Here is a 17,454-nt window from a genome sequence, read left to right on the forward strand (position 1 = left end):
AATGTGGTCATGTAATCTTGCTGTTTGAGCAGTGGAATGATGTCTTGTATTGTGACCATGTGAAATTGGTCCGATATGATGTAGGTATTTAGTGTCCTGAGATCTAATATTGGTCTTAATGTTTTGTCTTTTTTTGGAATTAGAAAGTACAGGGAGTAAACTCCTGTGTTTTTTTGTTGTACTGGTACTAATTCTATTGCATCCTTTTGCAGTAGTGCTTGAACTTCTAGTCCTAAAAGTTCTAAATGTTGTAGTGACATTTTGCGTGTTTTTGGAGGGATGTTTGGTGGGAATTTGTGGAATTCTATGCAATAGCCATGTTGGATTATTGCTAGTACCCAATTGTCTGTTGTAATCTGCTGCCAAGATTGGTAGAATTGGCTTAGTCTTCCCCCCACTGGTGTTGAGTGAAGGGGTTGTGTGACTTGAAAGTCACTGTTTAGGTGGAGGTGTTTTTGGAGTTTGGAATTTTCCCCTACTCCTTGGGAATTGACCCCCTCTATATCCCCTGAAACCTCCCCTTTGGAATGAACCCTGATAGGGTGTGGTTCTTGTTTGTTGGCTGGTGGTGTCTGTGGGTTGGCCACGAAACCCCCCTCTAAATGGAGTTTTTCTAAAAGAGCCTCAGCTCTGCGGGGAGTAGAGTGCGCCCATGGCTTTGGCCGTGTCTGTGTCCTTTTTAAGTTTTTCAATGGCTGTGTCCACTTCAAGGCCAAAAAGTTGTTTTTTGTTGAAGGGCATATTAAGGACAGCCTGCTGGATTTCAGGTTTGAACCCTGAAGTGCGGAGCCATGCGTGTCTCCTTATGGTGACAGCAGTGTTGACTGTTCTTGCTGCAGTATCGGCTGCGTCCATTGAAGAGCGGATTTGATTGTTCGAGATCGTTTGTCCCTCTTCAACTATTTGCTGCGCCCTTTTTTGGTATTCCTGGGGAAGATGGTCTATGAGAAGTTGCATCTCATCCCAGTGTGCGCGGTCATATCGGGCTAGCAGCGCTTGAGAATTTGCGATGCGCCATTGGTTGGCTGCCTGTGATGCAACTCTTTTTCCTGCCGCATCAAATTTTCGGCTTTCTTTGTCCGGAGGTGGGGCGTCGCCAGATGTATGGGAATTTACTCTTTTGCGAGCTGCCCCTACTACTACGGAGTCAGGTGGTAACTGCGAAGTAATAAACACTGGGTCTGTGGGTGGTGGTTTATATTTCTTATCCACCCTTGGGGTGATGGCTCTTGATTTTACGGGCTCTTCAAAAATTTGTTTTGCGTGACGTAACATCCCTGGTAGCATTGGGAGACATTGATATTGGCTATGTGTAGCCGAGAGGGTGTTAAATAAAAAATCATCCTCTATAGGATCGGAATGCAGTTGGACATTGTGGAATTCTGCTGCCCTAGCGACCAGTTGCGAGTATGAGGTACTGTCCTCTGGCGGTGACGGCTTTGTGGGGTATGAATCGGGATCATTGTCCGGCACTGGGGTGTCGTATAAGTCCCAAGCGTCTTGATCCTGATTATCTTGACTTATAGTAGTTTGCGCTGGTGAGTGCATTTGTGGCGGAGTTTGTGCCGGCGATGCCTGTTGTGGTGGAGAGGGCGGAGGCGTGACTTTTTTAACCACTTTGGCTTGTGGTTGTGCGTCATCCTTGAGAAATCCGATCCTTCTTTTTCTCATTATTGGGGGAAGGGTTGATATCTTCCCTGTGTCTTGTTGGATGTACAGTCTCTTTTGTGTGTAGTCTGATTCTACACTTTGGAGCTCTTGTCCAAATCTGTGCATCTGGCCACTTGTTCCTCTGTGTAGGAAGGAGGTGTGGAACTTTTCGGCGCCGAGAGAGAATCTTTTTTCGGCTTCGGTACCGACTGAATTTTTGTGGCTTTCGGCAGTGTGTCTCGGTGCCGATGTTTTTCGGTGCCGGCATCTTGTTTTTGCTTCTCGGAGCCGCTATCTCGGCTCCGAGGTTGCTCCATGGCGGTCCCTCGACCGGAGTCGGGTGTCTTCGCTATGGGCGTGCCCTTTTTCGGCGCCTTCGACGGGTCGCCGGTTTTATGGGTCGAGCCATGGCCTGTTGGCAGTGGCGTCCCCTGGGCTTTTGTTTTTTCGATGGTCTTTATTTTCGACGTCTTACTCACTGTTTGTTGTTGTTGTTCGACGTCGGAGTCTCCGGATTCTGAGTCCGGAACCGAGAATGTTTCCTCTTCGTCGTCGAAACGTTGTTTTGTCGGCGTGGACGCCATTTGTAGACGTCTGGCTCTTCGGTCCCGGAGTGTTTTTCTGGACCGGAAGGCTCGACAGGCCTCACAGGTATCCTCCTTGTGCTCGGGGGACAAGCACAAGTTACAGACCAAGTGCTGATCTGTATAAGGATACTTACTGTGACATTTTGGGCAGAAACGGAACGGGGTCCGTTCCATCGGCTTCGGCGTCACACGCGGTCGGGCCGACCAGGCCCCGATGGGGGATCGAAGCTACCCCAAAGTCTTCCGATGATCGGTGTCGATGTACCTAACTATCCCGATACCGAACGGAACAATACCGACGCTTTCTTCCGAGATTCTGACTAACTTTCCGAACCGAAACACGGAGCGAAAAGGAACACGTCCGAACCCGACAGCGGAAAAAACAATCTAAGATGGAGTCGACGCCCATGCGCAATGGAGCCGAAGAGGGAGGAGTCCTTCGGTCCCGTGACCAAAAAAGACTTTTTCGAAGAAAAACAACTTGTAATACACCGAGCCCAACACCAGGCAGCGGACTGTGCTCAACATGTGTATCTGCAGCAACATATGCCATCGAACAAAATGTTATCACAGCATTGATTATAAATTATGGAAGGTGACACATGGTAAAGCAAGGGTGATAAAACTGAGCCTTGAGGGACACCATGGGTCTGGATTTGAATGGGACAAGTGCCACAAATTGATGGTAAGCCGTCTGGTATGTCAGAGCCATGCCAGGACCACAGAGAGCAGAGTCTAGAGATTAGAATAGTATGATCAATTGTGCACAACCTGGCTGAAAGGTCAAGGAGGTGCAAATGCTAAGACTTTCCCTTTCTAGACAATTTTGTGAAAATCAACAATAGTACCACCATCTCAGTGCTTTTGCTTGATCTTAACCCAGCCTGAAAGGGATCTAGCAAGTAGTTAGCCTCAATATAATTTTGAAATTGGTTAAAAATCAATTTTCAATTAGCTTGGACTAACATGGTAAGAGATAGGCCTAAAGTTTTTCAGCAGGGTTCAAAGACTTTTTTTTTTTAAAGAGAGGACTCACAGTAGCTGTTTTTCCAACTGGAAGGGATGATGTCCAAAATCGAGATTCATTAAAGATGATTACAAGTTCATCTAATAACAGAAGGTTAAGACTATGGAGCATAGGTGCCGGATCCAAATCGACTGGGGAGTCTGAGGGATGGTAGTCTCCAAGCATAAAGAACAGTGGTCTTTTGGAGTCCTGCTTAAAAAAAAAATATATATATATAATAATAATAATCAAACAGCTTATAGGAAGAGGCAGTCCCTAATTTGAGCCGGTGGTTGCCAATGGAAGGGCACAACATATTTTTCCCCTTTGCTTATTTACCAAGCACAAATGAGGGAAATTAGAGCAGAAAGGATTAAGAGGACAGAAAAACCGCCAAAAACTAAACGCTAATGGGGACGAAAGGTCATGGGGATGGAGTGTCTGGTACCCTATTACAGAGGATATTTTAAAATGACCAGCGTATTCCATGTATTGCAGCAATATTCTAAGCAGATTTATGGGCACTAACACTTTTTCTTTCACAAATTAACCACTGAAGAGGCAACTAGTAAAGAGAGCTCCTCACTGAACGCAGTTTAGGTAGCTGGCCCTCATTGTAGTGTGCAAAGGTAGGCACAATGTCCCGGGGGTTCAGGAAACCACACGGTTTACAAGGTAAAAACTAGACCACCTATTGCTCTACTTTTTATGGTAGCTTGGTTGAGCAGTTAGGCTAATCTTGGAGCAGTGGAAAGTATCAATAAATGAGACCACACTCAAAAGAATAAAACTAGACCAATTTAGAAAAATACTCCAGGTTTTTTTATAAAACTTTTAAGACCAAGATCATCAAAATCAAGTAAGTACATTAAGTTAAAAAAATTTGAAATGTTATTAAAATAGTCTTTGTGCATAATTACACACTCAATGGAGAAAATACTTTGAAAATGCATATAAAATCAGGCAGTGCGTGTACCACTGTCTCCTTTTGCAGGTATGTCAAAGGTTGTCGGTTGGAACTAGGGACCAGCTGGAGAAATTCAAGCAGCTCCCGGTTTTGGTGGGAGCTGCTGCAGAAAGATGTTGGAGCTGGTGCAGGCGACCACTTGGAAAAGTTCTGAACAGGTGGACTTAAAGGTAAGTCCAGTGGGACCCCTTCGAGTGTTAAGGTTGCAAGGGGTGGGGGACCCCTAGGGCACAGCTGGGTCTTCGGTGCAGGGCAGTGGGCGGCCAGGTGCAGAGCAAATCGGTGAGCCAGGAGCTGTGCACAAAGGTATCCTTGGAAGCAGGAGGGAGGCCCGGGTTGTCCTGAAGTCCCTCGACTCAGGCTTTCTCCTGGTCCTTTTTTTTTTTTTAGTTCAGTATGGGCTGTCCTTCTGGGTGTCCGATGTGAGGTGACCACTACCTAGGGCTATTGCACGGTCTTGTCACTGGAGGGTGCAGTAACACCAAACTAGTAGAGTGGAGGTCCTCTGGGGGTTTGTAGATTTCGTCCAACATCCAAGCAACCCCTCAGCTGCGATTGTCGAGTCTTTGGTGCTGCATGCAGGGCTTGGCACCTTTTCTTGGTGCAGCAGGATTTCAGTTCTCAAGCCTTGAGTCTTCTTTGTTACTGGTGTTCTTTTGTCCTTGGAATATGATTTCTTGGTCTAGGGATGCCCACTAAATACTGTATTTAGTGGGTGTTTTGGGGGTACCTTTTAGTGACCAATGGACCATCTACCTTAGGTTGGCTACACCCACTAAGTGACCACTTCCTATGGGCAGAGTTAATTTTCCTACACTTGGTTGGCTATTTTCCTTCCATACAAGAAGCCAAAAAATGAAATGGAGAGATAACCTCACATGCAACACCTTAGGGGTGGTGCAAGCCAAGATTGACCACTCCTGTCTTTTGTCTAGTTTCCTGTCAACATCAGGACAGTGTGCGCTCTACAGGCGACTAAAATGCAAAAACCCAGTCTTTATGCAAAGGCATAATTCATGCATTATGTTTATATGCAGTTTGTTAACCTTTTGCATTGCAGAGTTTAACCTTGAAAACCATTATTAATGATGTTTGCAATAACTGTTCATTTGCAAGGTATTGCTGCAGGCTTACCGAGTGTGTCAGGGTGTGGTCCCTTTCTAGAAGCTTTCCCTGCCCCATGACTGGGTGTGGTATGTGGGCTTGGCTTGACTCTATATAAGGGAGTCAGCCCAGCTCCACGTGCTCACTATTCAGAGGTCCCAGTGCAGAGCAGCTGCAACTTCCTGAGCTCTGGTCCCTGAGGCCTACAATTATATTTCCAGGCCTGCCCTCATTATATTGACAATCCTTTAGCAGGGCGGTAAGGCGGAGATCAGGCTGGCCCCAGACCCCCGTTTTCAAAGACATTCGAGTTTTTTGGGCCTAGTTGTGAAACTCATTGTGTGCATGATTGTGTTTTCATGACATTTACATATTCTTGTTTGAATCGGCAAGGTGCGCAATTCATTTCCTGGCTTTTAACCTTGACATTCAGATCGTCAACAGTGTGCGCGATCATTTCATGATATTTGCATTGTTTAATTCGAATCGGCAAGGTGCATGATTCATTTCCTGGCATTTAACCTTGACATTCAGATCGTCAACAGTGTGCGCGATCATTTCATGACATTTGCATTGTGTATTTAGAATTGGAAACAGTGTGCGCGATTCATTCCTGACATAAAAACAATTGGCATTCAGATCGGCAGTGTGCGCGATCACTTCATGACATTAGCATTGTGAAACTTTGAATCGGCAGCAAGGTGCGCGATTCTTTTCTGGCAGTAAACTCTTGATTTTCAGATCGCCTGTGCGCGCGATCTTTTCACGGCATTGAATACTTTGGTGTGCAGTGTTTGTTTAGGTACACACATTTATCCTGAGCTTTTGGTTCTCTCGAAATGCTTAATTCTAAGTGCAGCATTCTCTGGGTGAATTAAACTCCTAGGACATTTCCTGTTTTTTCATGGAATGTTCAGATATCCTTTGTCCTCCTGTAAAAATGCAATGTTTATTCTGAAACTATTTTGATGAAGGTTCTTTTATTCTAGACCGTATATGATGTTTCCTGAAAAGCTCAAATGAAACATTGTATTAACCCATTCTTGATTTTTTTCCAGGTACCTAGATCTCTTGAGGCCTAGTTATAGTCATGTCCTAGGTTATCCATGATTACAGTATAAGAATTCTTAAAACCATAGTCTATTGAAAGTCAATGTGATTATATCTTGACATTGTGTTGTTTAACCTCTTGTTTCCTACAGGTCTCCTCCCCAGCTGTTCCCAACCTAATCCCCTTTTCCCCCACTTGGACTCTCTCAGGCTCTTGGGTATATCTATTGGAGTTTTGGAGCGGTCTAGTGGTGGACATGTTGGGAACATGCGCAGGCCCAAGGATCTGGTCTCCCTGACATTTACCACCATTGCTCCTGCCAAAAACTGCGGTTTGCAACAGGGGGGGGGCCAGCTGCTGCTATCTCGAGGCCTGGGAGGTGGGGGGGTCGAGTTTCAAGGGCGTTAGGCCCTTAGAAGTGCGCTTGCCGTGCAGTGCACATTTCTGAGAGTGCGTTTTAGCACCTCCACCCAGGAAGGGCTTTGGTTCTGAGTCCCAGAGCATAGGATCTCTCACCCCAGGTGCTCAGAATCTTGTCTGGTGGCAGTAGGCTGGTTGTGACAAGCCAGCAACCATGGCAGGGTAGTTATCTTTTGCAGGGGGCACCTCTAAGGTGGCCCCGGGTACATTTTGTAATAAATCCAATACTGGTACCAATTTGGATTGAACATTTGGAGTTGTTTGATACCAAACAACCCAGGGTTCAGGGTAGCCATGTAGCTGAAAAATTCGTACTGACCAGTATCCAGCACATGCATTAAAATGGCTACCCTGTTCACTTCCTATGTCACCGGTTTGGCAAGGACTTCAGTAGGGGTTATGGCTCATGCATCTATGCCCACACATCATATATAGCGCCCCCGACCTCAGGGCTGGAAGATCTGCTAGAGGGGTGACTTATCTATAGTGCATTCAGTGTATAGTGGGCAGGACACAGGCTGCGTGCCATGTCAAGTTTGTCTTTTAGGATTGCATCAGGACACTCAGCCTGCAATGGCAGTACTGGGTGCTTCTGGATGCATGGCCCTAGAGGGTGGCACAATCTGTGCTGCTGCCCTCAGGGGCCTGCCCTCGGTACCCCATGCCTGGGTACCTAAGTACCATTTCCTAGGGACTTCTAGTGACAGCTAAAGGTATTGCCAATTGTGCCAATGCATCACAACCGTTTAGAGAAAGATCTTGCTCAGAAAACCTGGTTAGTAGGGGCCCTGGGCACTAACATTGAGACTACATCAAATACCAGGCAAAAAGTGGGGCTAAACACCAAGAGAGGCCTTTTCTCACAATACGGATAAGGGTCTGCCAAGGACTGCCAAATTGACATTTTCCTGTTTGTAAAGGTGGTGCCAATTCATTACAAAGGTGCTCAGGCAATAGGATCTCTTTAGATGCCATCAAGGGAGATTGTAGTTAATAGCAACTGTATCCATCAGCTTCCAGACAATGCCTTGTCCTTGGTCGACTGACTAGCCCGACTGAACTTTTACCATTTCAGCAACAATTCTTCAAAATGTCTTCTAAATCGGAAGGCAAGCTGAGTATCTGAACCTCGCTCCAGCACAGTCATTCATAACTTTCAACTTTCAGCCCGAGATTAGAAGCCTCGCGGTTGAAGCTTTGATCTTTTAAGCGATAATTTTCACTAAAAATTCAGAACTCCAGTTGTACTGATCGGCCCTTTATCTTTCTGGGGTCAAATTTATTAACTTTTACTCTAATATTTCTAAGTTGGTGTAGAACGTTTCTTGTGTTGTGTTTTTGCTTTATTACTGCATGCATGCTGAAAAACTAACTTATACATTGCCTCTATGTTAAGCCTGACTGCTTTCGTGCCAAGCTACCAGAGGGTTACGCACAGGTTGATTTAGTGACTTTTGTGGTTCACACTGACAGCGACAGTGGTTGATGCTGGAAAATGGTTGCCACCCCTCCTCGCAACAAAATTTGGCCAAAAAATGACCGAGGTAGCTTTCTGGATCCATGCTGTTGCCGCAAAAAACTGATATCCACGTCAGGGGTAGTGCCTATATAGGCACTGTGACAACACTTCCAATACAGACATGGAGCTGAATGATGCCACTCACCTGTGCGCAGAGGGTACTGCTCAAGATGTTCCAGATCCAGTCAGTTGCTTAGGAAGTGTTCTAAGGTGAGGAATCTGCTATTAGAAGTACTTTAAAAACTACACACATTTCAAAGACAGGCAATGATAGTTTGTAAATAAATTTATTGAGTCAAACAAAGCAAGTTCTCACATAGGAAAACCAAATTCAGACAGTGCTTAATACAAAAATACAAACTACCACCAAAAATGCAATGGCAGATCATTATCAGACTCACTTTCAAACTTTAGACGTATATTTAGCATAAAATCATGATGTACTTTAGCTACAGCATGAACTTCTATACACAAGTAACACGGACAGGTTATTGATTCATTAACAAACAGATGAGGCCTCTGAAAAGAACAACAATATAGTCCAACACAATCCACAATTCTAAACCTATTTAAAGAGGCTTGCTTTTCTTTTTTTTAAAGTTAGCACGTTCTTGATTGCTACAAAACCGGGCATTACTTTTTCTTCATTTAAAAAGATTTCATATACATATATATATATTTTTTTACAGTTTGTTGTTATAAACTGTTGCTGCTTAACATCAATACCACAATTATTAAAAAGCATACCATTTATTCAGACACACAGTAGCTTGCACCAGACATACTCGACACTGGAGGAACCCTTGCAACCAGAAGATAGGTGCTTGGTTTACATTCAATCCAATCTTGACTCACCACAGCTAAGTCCCTTTCCCCCAATGACTATCCAGGGATGAAATATTCTAGATTGAGCCTTGTGGGTGTTGAGAGCAAGGGGAGGCAGATAAGCTCCAAGCTCCTCCATGCTTCTCACAAAGGCAGGGTTCTTATAGGGTGTCAGCACACAAATGTCACAGTCCTTTCCTCGTTGCTCCACCACAGGCCACAATGAGACTGAGGTTTACACTTACTACCTTGAAATGTTGTACACAACGGACTACCATAGAAACTGTTCATGAAATCCACCAGATGGTAAATGTTTTCAACTTCTTGCAAACTATACAGGTACTATGCTGGAATAGAAAGGCATGAAGAGCACTGGGGGGGGGGGGGGGGGGGTAGGAAGAATCAGTAGGGAAGCCAAACTTATTTCGAGACTGGAGAAGAGATGATCAGCTGAAAGAAATTCAAGAATTATTCAGCAGTTAACGCTAAGCTTGGGAATGAAAGATTGCTTTTTCAAAGTTTTGCACAAGTTCGAAGGGAGATAACCTCAAATAAAAAGATACTAAATTGTCCAAAGTTTTCCCAGATACAGTAACTGTGATGAAGCTTCCATAATGTGATGGAGTTTAGTTTTTCATATATTAGCAAACCACAAATGACAGCTCCACTCCAAGAACTGAAGAATGAATGTATCCTTTAGAAATAGGTAAAAAATTAGGTAGAGGAACCAAATATTCTTCACACACCGAAATCAGGACGCCTGTGCAAATTAAATTGTCAAACATGCTGAAATGTTCTTTAGGGTCCTCCATTTAGGCTTTATTTTGTTTAATTAAATACTTTATAAAATACCCTCTTCCAGGTAACATGAAAAATGGGACATAAAACATATGGACAGGACATTAAACAAAAAAAGTCTAAAGAAGCAAACTTCTGGGCAGCTGAAAATAAACAGATAGGAACCAGTCTATGATGAATGCTTTATTATGAGTTATTGTGGTCTCCTCTTGCTGATTTGTTTGCTGGCCTGTTCCTCCAACTGCATAGCAAGGCGCAAGGCATTCACGCTTTCTGTGGAAGAAAATAAAGGATTTATGGCAAAGTTCACAGATGGATATGTAATTACAACAAGAAAGAATTCAACAGTGGTCATACTATGGCTTTGAACAAGTTATCTTTTTTTAAATAAGTGTACTTATTGATGTGTCCTACAATCTTAATAGCGTGTGAAAACTTATCTGTCCTTGCAGACCAAGTCTCCGAACAGTATAACAGTGAAAGAAAGAGGGAAAGAGCAGAAAAAGAAATGCAAGAACTTTCATACTTGAATCATGTGACCAGATCTGCTCAACACACGTTTTTACATTGCTATCTACTTCACAATTCTACTCATGTCTGGTGTATAATCAGTCCTTGCTATGGGAAGCCTCGGTCTACACCACTTAGTATACCAGTCAATGCAGCCACCTTCTACATTGCAGCGGTTGCTGGAAAAGGCTGTCATCTTTATCCATCACCCTCCTACTACCCCCCCACAGGCACCTCGCTCAATATACCCACCCACATCCAACTTCTGATTCTTTGTTTTCCAAAAGAACACGTTTTTTTGTTTTTTTTTAGCTAGTCAGACTTCTCACCTGTAGACAATTCCCCAGGCTCCAGACTGGATCTGGAGGGTTTCACTGTAGAGCTTCAATATGCCACCTGGCAGTCTATGACAGGGTGTAGAGGCTCAGAAACCCTCAGAGCCACAGGACCAACGAAGAAGCATTGTAGGAAGCTGGGTTCTGGTTGCAGTAACCCCCACTTTTTGTGTGGTCTTTTGATACAAATTCGACTGAAGTGTGAAGGGATCCTGCTAACCAGGTCCCCAGTACTAGAGTTCCTTCCCTGAAACAAGATACATGGTCACTCGACCCCAAAGGGACCAGGCCATTCAGCTCCCTATAGGTCCCTAGTAAATCGTACCCCTGGTATCTAGGGCATGGGTCCTGAGGAGGGCCCCTCCCTCAGAGCTGCAGAAAAACTTCTGCTACTCCGAGGGACCCAGCACCAACCTTATACAGACTGCCATTGCAGGCTGCATGACAAGGTGCTCCCAGAATCGAGAAAAGGACATGATACGTCCCCTAAAACACCGATTGTGATATCTGTATATCATCCCTATAGTAGGCCTTCAGACCTAAGGCAGGGTGCATTATATCACAAGTGAGGGCATACATGCATGAGCAAATATACCCCTACTATATTTGTTGATTCTTAGTTAGTGTACATGGAAGACATTTTGAATACATGCTGGACAGTGGTCAATTTGACTTTCCCAGCTACATGATGGCTTCTTTGAACTTAGGGATGTTTGGTATCAAACATCTTGTACTAATAAACCCTCACTGATTCCAGTGATGGACTTATTAATGCATGCACCCAAAGGGCACCTTAGAGGTGATCCCTGAAAAAACTACCAACTGCTGGTGAGCTCACTGACCGGTTCTGACCAGTCTGTCACCAAAAGACTAGACTGACCTCCCAGGAGTACAGTCTCCACTCTCAAGAGGTCAGACATAAAAAGCCTGTCCTGGCTGTGGTGTTACCCATCCCTCCCCACAGGATGGGCAGCATTTCAAGGCAAGAGCTTCAAAGAAGCTCTCCACCTTTGGTATGCTAATCTGGCCTTCCTCAAAGGAAGATGCCAACCCTACTGCCACAGGGCCCATCTGGCACCTGGGCAGCTGAGAAAATTAGCTATGCAGGAGGTACGGAACACTTCCAGACTGGGAACACCCCTAGGGTGGCCAGCCTGAAGTGGACATGACAAATTCCACTATCCTGCATGTGGTGGAATTAGCAACTCTGGACAATGTGATGCCCACTCCCCCCAGGAAGTGGTGATCTAGAGGGTGTAGAGACTACAAGGGTAAACAGACCATTGGCTACTACCCTTGACTCGCCATAACGCCCGCTAAATTGAAAATTTAGGGGACCCCCAATACCAGATCCTCAGATCTACACTGGACACAAAAGAAGTGGACAAGAAGTCTGCTGAACCCCTCGAACAGAGGAGCACGACTAGACTTAGCGCCAACCCTGCCGGCCTGCCGCACCTGACCCTCGAGGAGCAACTGACCTGTCCTGACACTGCAGCCTCAAAGAAACTGGGAGAGCTACCAATGCTCCGCAAATCAGCAAGAACTCCCTTGGAGTGGAGGCACTGCTACCCTGCATCTGCAGGCACCCAAGAAGTGCTAAAGAGGATTCGGGTCCAGCAGAACTGTCGCCAGACAGCACTACTGCACCCAAGCCTCCCAGCCTGTGTTTAAGTGGGTCAATAGTGCCAACCTGGTTACCAGCCTCTCCAGTAGTAGAGTCCATTGTGGGTTTCTCCTCTGCAGCCTTCACACAGATGCCTGCAGCCTCCTTACGTAGGCCCCCCATAACTGTGACAGCCTCCAGTGCCAGGCCTCTGCACCCAGACCAAGAAGATAACCACTGGTGTCACCGCATTTCCCAGGCTTGAGGCTTAAGCCCACTTGGTTTGCCCAGACTGGTCACTCAGTCCACGCATGCAGCCTGTTCTGTGGGTCCTCCAACATTACGGTGCCCGCCACCAATGATTGATAACCGACATCCAGGAACCCTCTGCATCTGGATGCCCAGGACCGAGGATAAGAGGACCATCGGTGTCCCTCTGTCCCCGCGCATTGCCAGACCTGAGCCCACTCTGTGGCTCACCCAAATAGGACACCCAGTAATAACCTGCAGATTCCTTTCACAGGGGCCAATCTCCATGGGAACGCATTGGGCACCCAACGATGATTTGCATTCTGTGCTGCTGAGAGTGTGCTGTGGGTACTGTCTTGGACCTTGCCCTCTACTCACATTAACACCAGGAGATTGGTCTGACAAGTCTTTGTATTCTATCGGGATTGCCGACTTTGTTTTCCTCCATAGGAATGCATTGCAGCTTTCTGAAAAGTGCTCTTTCTACATTTAAAAACTAGAAATTCATAACCCAGAAGGTACTCTCCTGATTCTGGTGATCTTGGTATCAAAGTTTACATAAAAGTATTAAGCATCATGACCCAAATGCCTTGGACTCATTGTGGTGGAGGGAAGGCCCGAAGGACAAGTTACTTACCTTTGGTAACATCTTATCCGGTAGAGGCTATATCTACTCACAGATTCCTTACTTTAGAATTTCCCCAGGCGTCAGACTGGATCCAGAAGATTTTTCATGAGCACTACCCCTGCACACCGGTAGGGGTGTCATTCGGATCCGTGTATGTCAGAGCCGGAAATGACATCCACGGCACATATAGGTGCCACCTATGGGCAATGACGTCAGTTTCTTTTCAGGACCTTCCACACCTGAAGGGGAGATCCATGAAGAACCTCAAACACTGGTGTGGAAAACTAGGGCTCTAAAATGAAAATAGCCTCGTCCCAAGCAATCCGTTTGCTGAGTTGGAAGGATGGTGTTCTGCCTATTGGCTTAATTTTGTTTGACCAATGACTGTGTTTCACCACTGTGCATATTAGTTGCTCAATGTTCACCAGTAGCACATTGTATGTTTTGTTCAGTTGAGCCGCCTATTGGCTTTGACATTGCATTAGTCATTACATTCTGTATTCTGCCTATGGGCTTTGACATTGCATTAGTCTGTATTCTGCCTATTGGCTTTGACATTGCATTAGCCATTACATTCTGTATTCTGCCTATTGGCTTTGATATGCTGTATCCAGTCTAGCCGCCTATTGGCTTTGACATTGCATTCCTATTGGCTTTGACATGATGTATTCAGTTTAGCTGCCTATTGACTTTGACATGCTATTAGATATTCTGCCTATTGGCTTTGACGTGATATTATATATTGCATTTTGTATTCAGCTTAACTGCCTATTGGCTTTGACATATTATACATTGCATTTTGTATTCAGCTTAACTGCCTATTGGCAGTGACATGATATTATATATATTGCATTTTGTATTCAGCTCAGTTGCCTATTGGCTTTGACATGATATTATACATTGCATTTTGTATTCAGCTCAGCTGCCTATTGGCTTTGACATGATATTATACATTGCATTTTATATTCAGCTCAGCTGCCTATTGGCTTTGACATGACATTAGACATTGCATTTGATATTTAGGTTTGCTGCCTATTGCCTTTAACGTGGAGTTAGATCTTGCAGTTGAGAATCCAAGCTGTATTTTTCCAAGCTGTGTTTTTGCACAAGATGAACCAAGATGTTTTTCTCACAGTAGACTAGACATGATAAGAGAGGGTACACTGGTTGTTTTTCTCTCTGCTTGAGCTTGGGAAGAGGAGCAGTCTCGGAGACCTGGCCAGTCTCCAAAGGATTGCGTAGTTTTCCCCGAGTCTGAGAGGAGGGGGCACACCTTTGTAACGAATGTCGCAGGCTGCAGAGATTCAGATTCGAATCTGCCTGACTTCGTGCTGGAACTAGGCGCCAGTTGCCAGCATCCCGTGTGGGTAGATGAATCTCTTTCTCGCAGCTGACAGGGAGTCATCAGCTTGCAGACCCTAGAAAGATGAAGCTGTAAATAGTTTCCCACACGGTGAAGTATTTGTTTTGCTTTGCATTCAATATCTTATAAATATAACCTGCTGTGTATATTGCAAACTGTGCATTGACGTGTGTTTGAAATCTACTCCGTCATTTACTTGGGGAAGAATTAACAACAATAAAAGTCTTCTTTGAACTCAGAAGTGCATTTCTGGTGTGTTATGTTAGTGCTTAAAACTAGATAAAAGCAGAAGCACTACAATTGGTACCAGAAGAACGAGTTACTTACCTTCGGTAACGACTTTTCTGGTGGATACATTAGCTACCTGTGGATTCCTCACCTAATGAATACTCCCATGGCGCCAGCATTCGACGGAAATCTTCTTCCTAGTCTCTGCACGTCGACGAGGACGTCACTCTAGCCCACGCGACGCCGTCTGACGTCATACAGGCAATAAGAGGTCCTCGACGATGTGCCGACGTCAGTACCAACATTTTTTACGTGCATGAGAACAACCACCCAATGCAATGAAAGAGCAAGGCAACATCCCATAACCTTGTAAAATACACAATATTGCAATGAATAGCTGTAAATTTAATATAACGAACAAATATATGCAAATCATGTATGTACACAAAGATATATACATATATATATATATACAGATAATACACACGTATCCATATATACAACGTCTATTGCAACCTTGAAGACCAAGAGGAGCGCACTCAAGGATTACTTGGTAAGACCAGAAAGGCAACGGGGAGGCAGGTGGGACCGTGAGGAATCCACAGGTAGCTAATGTATCCACCAGAAAAGTCGTTACCGAAGGTAAGTAACTCGTTCTTCTGATGGATACAACTACCTGTGGATTCCTCACCTAATGAATAGAGTCCCAAAGCAGTACCACGCCCGGTGGCGGGTGCCTAAATGGTCAAACCAAGAAATCCTGCAGCACTGACCGTGCAAAATGGCCGTCCCTTCTGACCTCAGAGTCCAAACAGTAATGTTTCGCAAAAGTGTGAAGGGACGACCAAGTTGCAGCCTTGCAGATGTCAACCACAGGAACACCCCTGGCCAAGGCCGAAGTGGCCGACTTAGCTCTGGTGGAATGAGCTCTAATGCCCTCAGGAGGGTCCTTCTTTGCCAAAGAGTAACAGATTTTAATGCAAAGAACCACCCACCTGGAGAGTGTTCTCTTGTGGACTGCCTTTCCTCTCCTCTTGCCCACGTACCCGATGAACAGCTGATCCTCCAGCCTGAAATCCTTTGTTCTATCAATAAAGAAGCTCAACGCCCTCTTTGGGTCCAGACGGTGCAGTCTTTCTTCCTCTTTAGAAGGATGAGGCGGAGGATAGAACGTGGACAAAGTAAATTGTCTGAGCCAAATGGAAGGGTGAAACAACCTTCGGGAGGAAACAGCCTTGGTCCTCAACACCACCTTATCCCCATAAAAAGTTGTATAAGGGGGCTTTACCGATAAGGCCTGCCACTCACTCACTCTCCTTGCAGATGTTATCGCTACCAGGAAAACTGTTTTTATAACCAAATACCTTAAGGGGCAAGAATGCATAGGCTCAAAAGGGGACCCCATAAAGAAAGTCAGGACCAAGGACAAATCCCATTGCGGCATAACGAATGGTTTTGGAGGATATTTATTTAGAAGACCTTTCAAGAATCTGATAACAATAGGGGATTTAAATAACAATGGTTGGTCTGGAAGACAAATGAAGGCTGACAAGGCCGACAAATAACCCTTAATGGTAGCCACTGCACAACCTTTCTGCGCTAGAGAGAGAGCAAAAGACAAAACGTCCGATAGATGAGCATGTAAGGGATCAATCTGCCTCTCTCCACACCACGCAACAAATTTAGACCACCTATTAGCGTAGATAGATTTAGTGGAGTGTCGCCTGGCCGCTAATATAACATCCACTACATCAGGCGGGAGAGAGAAGGAACTCAGGTTGCCCCGTTCAATCTCCAGGCATGTAGGTGCAGACTCTGGAGGTTGGGGTGTAAAACCTGCGACTGCGAGAGGAGGTCTGCCCTGAAAGGGAGACGGAGCGGAGGGCACATTGAGAGTTGGAGAAGGTCGGAGTACCACACCCTCCTTGGCCAATCCGGAGCTATTACGATGACTAGCGCCCGGTCTTGGCGAATCTTCCTCAATACTCGAGGAATCAAGGGTATGGGAGGAAACGCGTAAAGCAACTGGCCGCACCAGGTTATTTGAAACGCGTCCCCTAACGCTCCCTGCATCGGATACTGGAGGCTGCAGAATAACGGACAATGCGCGTTCTCCCGAGTGGCAAACAGATCTATCCGAGGAAACCCCCACATCTGGAAGATTAAACGGACTTGATCTGGATGGAGACGCCACTCGTGGTCGGCCGAGAATTGGCGACTGAGACTGTCCGCACGTACATTCAAGACCCCGGCCAGATGATTTGCTACCAAGCAAATCTGATGGTCCTTTGCCCAAGACCATAGTCCAAGAGCTTCTCTGCAGAGAAGGTACGACCCTACTCCTCCCTGTTTGTTTATGTACCATATCGTGGTAGTATTGTCCGTCAGGACCTGTACCGACTGACCACGAAGGGAAGGGAGGAAGGCCTTGAGAGCCAGACGTACAGCCCGTAACTCTAACAGATTGATATGAAACATCTGCTCCTCTGGAGACCAAAGGCCTTTGATCTCCAGATCCCCCAGATGAGCTCCCCACCCTAGAGTGGAAGCATCCGTTATGACCGTGGCCACTGGTGGCGACTGCGCGAACGGCTTTCCTTGTGAAAGA

General features: G+C 45.5%; 1 protein-coding gene across 2 annotated transcripts in view; it reads right to left on the bottom strand.

Annotated features, from left to right (window-relative positions):
* Positions 1-8,575: 8,575 nt before the first annotated feature.
* KIF2C (kinesin family member 2C) overlaps positions 8,576-17,454 on the bottom strand; it is a 752,439-nt gene continuing 743,560 nt past the window's right edge. For both annotated transcript variants that reach the window (XM_069232808.1, XM_069232807.1), the window contains one exon: positions 8,576-10,200. In XM_069232808.1, coding sequence (XP_069088909.1) covers positions 10,121-10,200 — 80 coding nt within the window. In that variant the 3' untranslated portion in view covers positions 8,576-10,120. The remainder of the gene's footprint in view (positions 10,201-17,454) is intronic.

The sequence above is a fragment of the Pleurodeles waltl genome, chromosome 4_2 (assembly GCF_031143425.1).
Source record: "Pleurodeles waltl isolate 20211129_DDA chromosome 4_2, aPleWal1.hap1.20221129, whole genome shotgun sequence".
NCBI lineage: Eukaryota > Metazoa > Chordata > Amphibia > Caudata > Salamandridae > Pleurodeles > Pleurodeles waltl.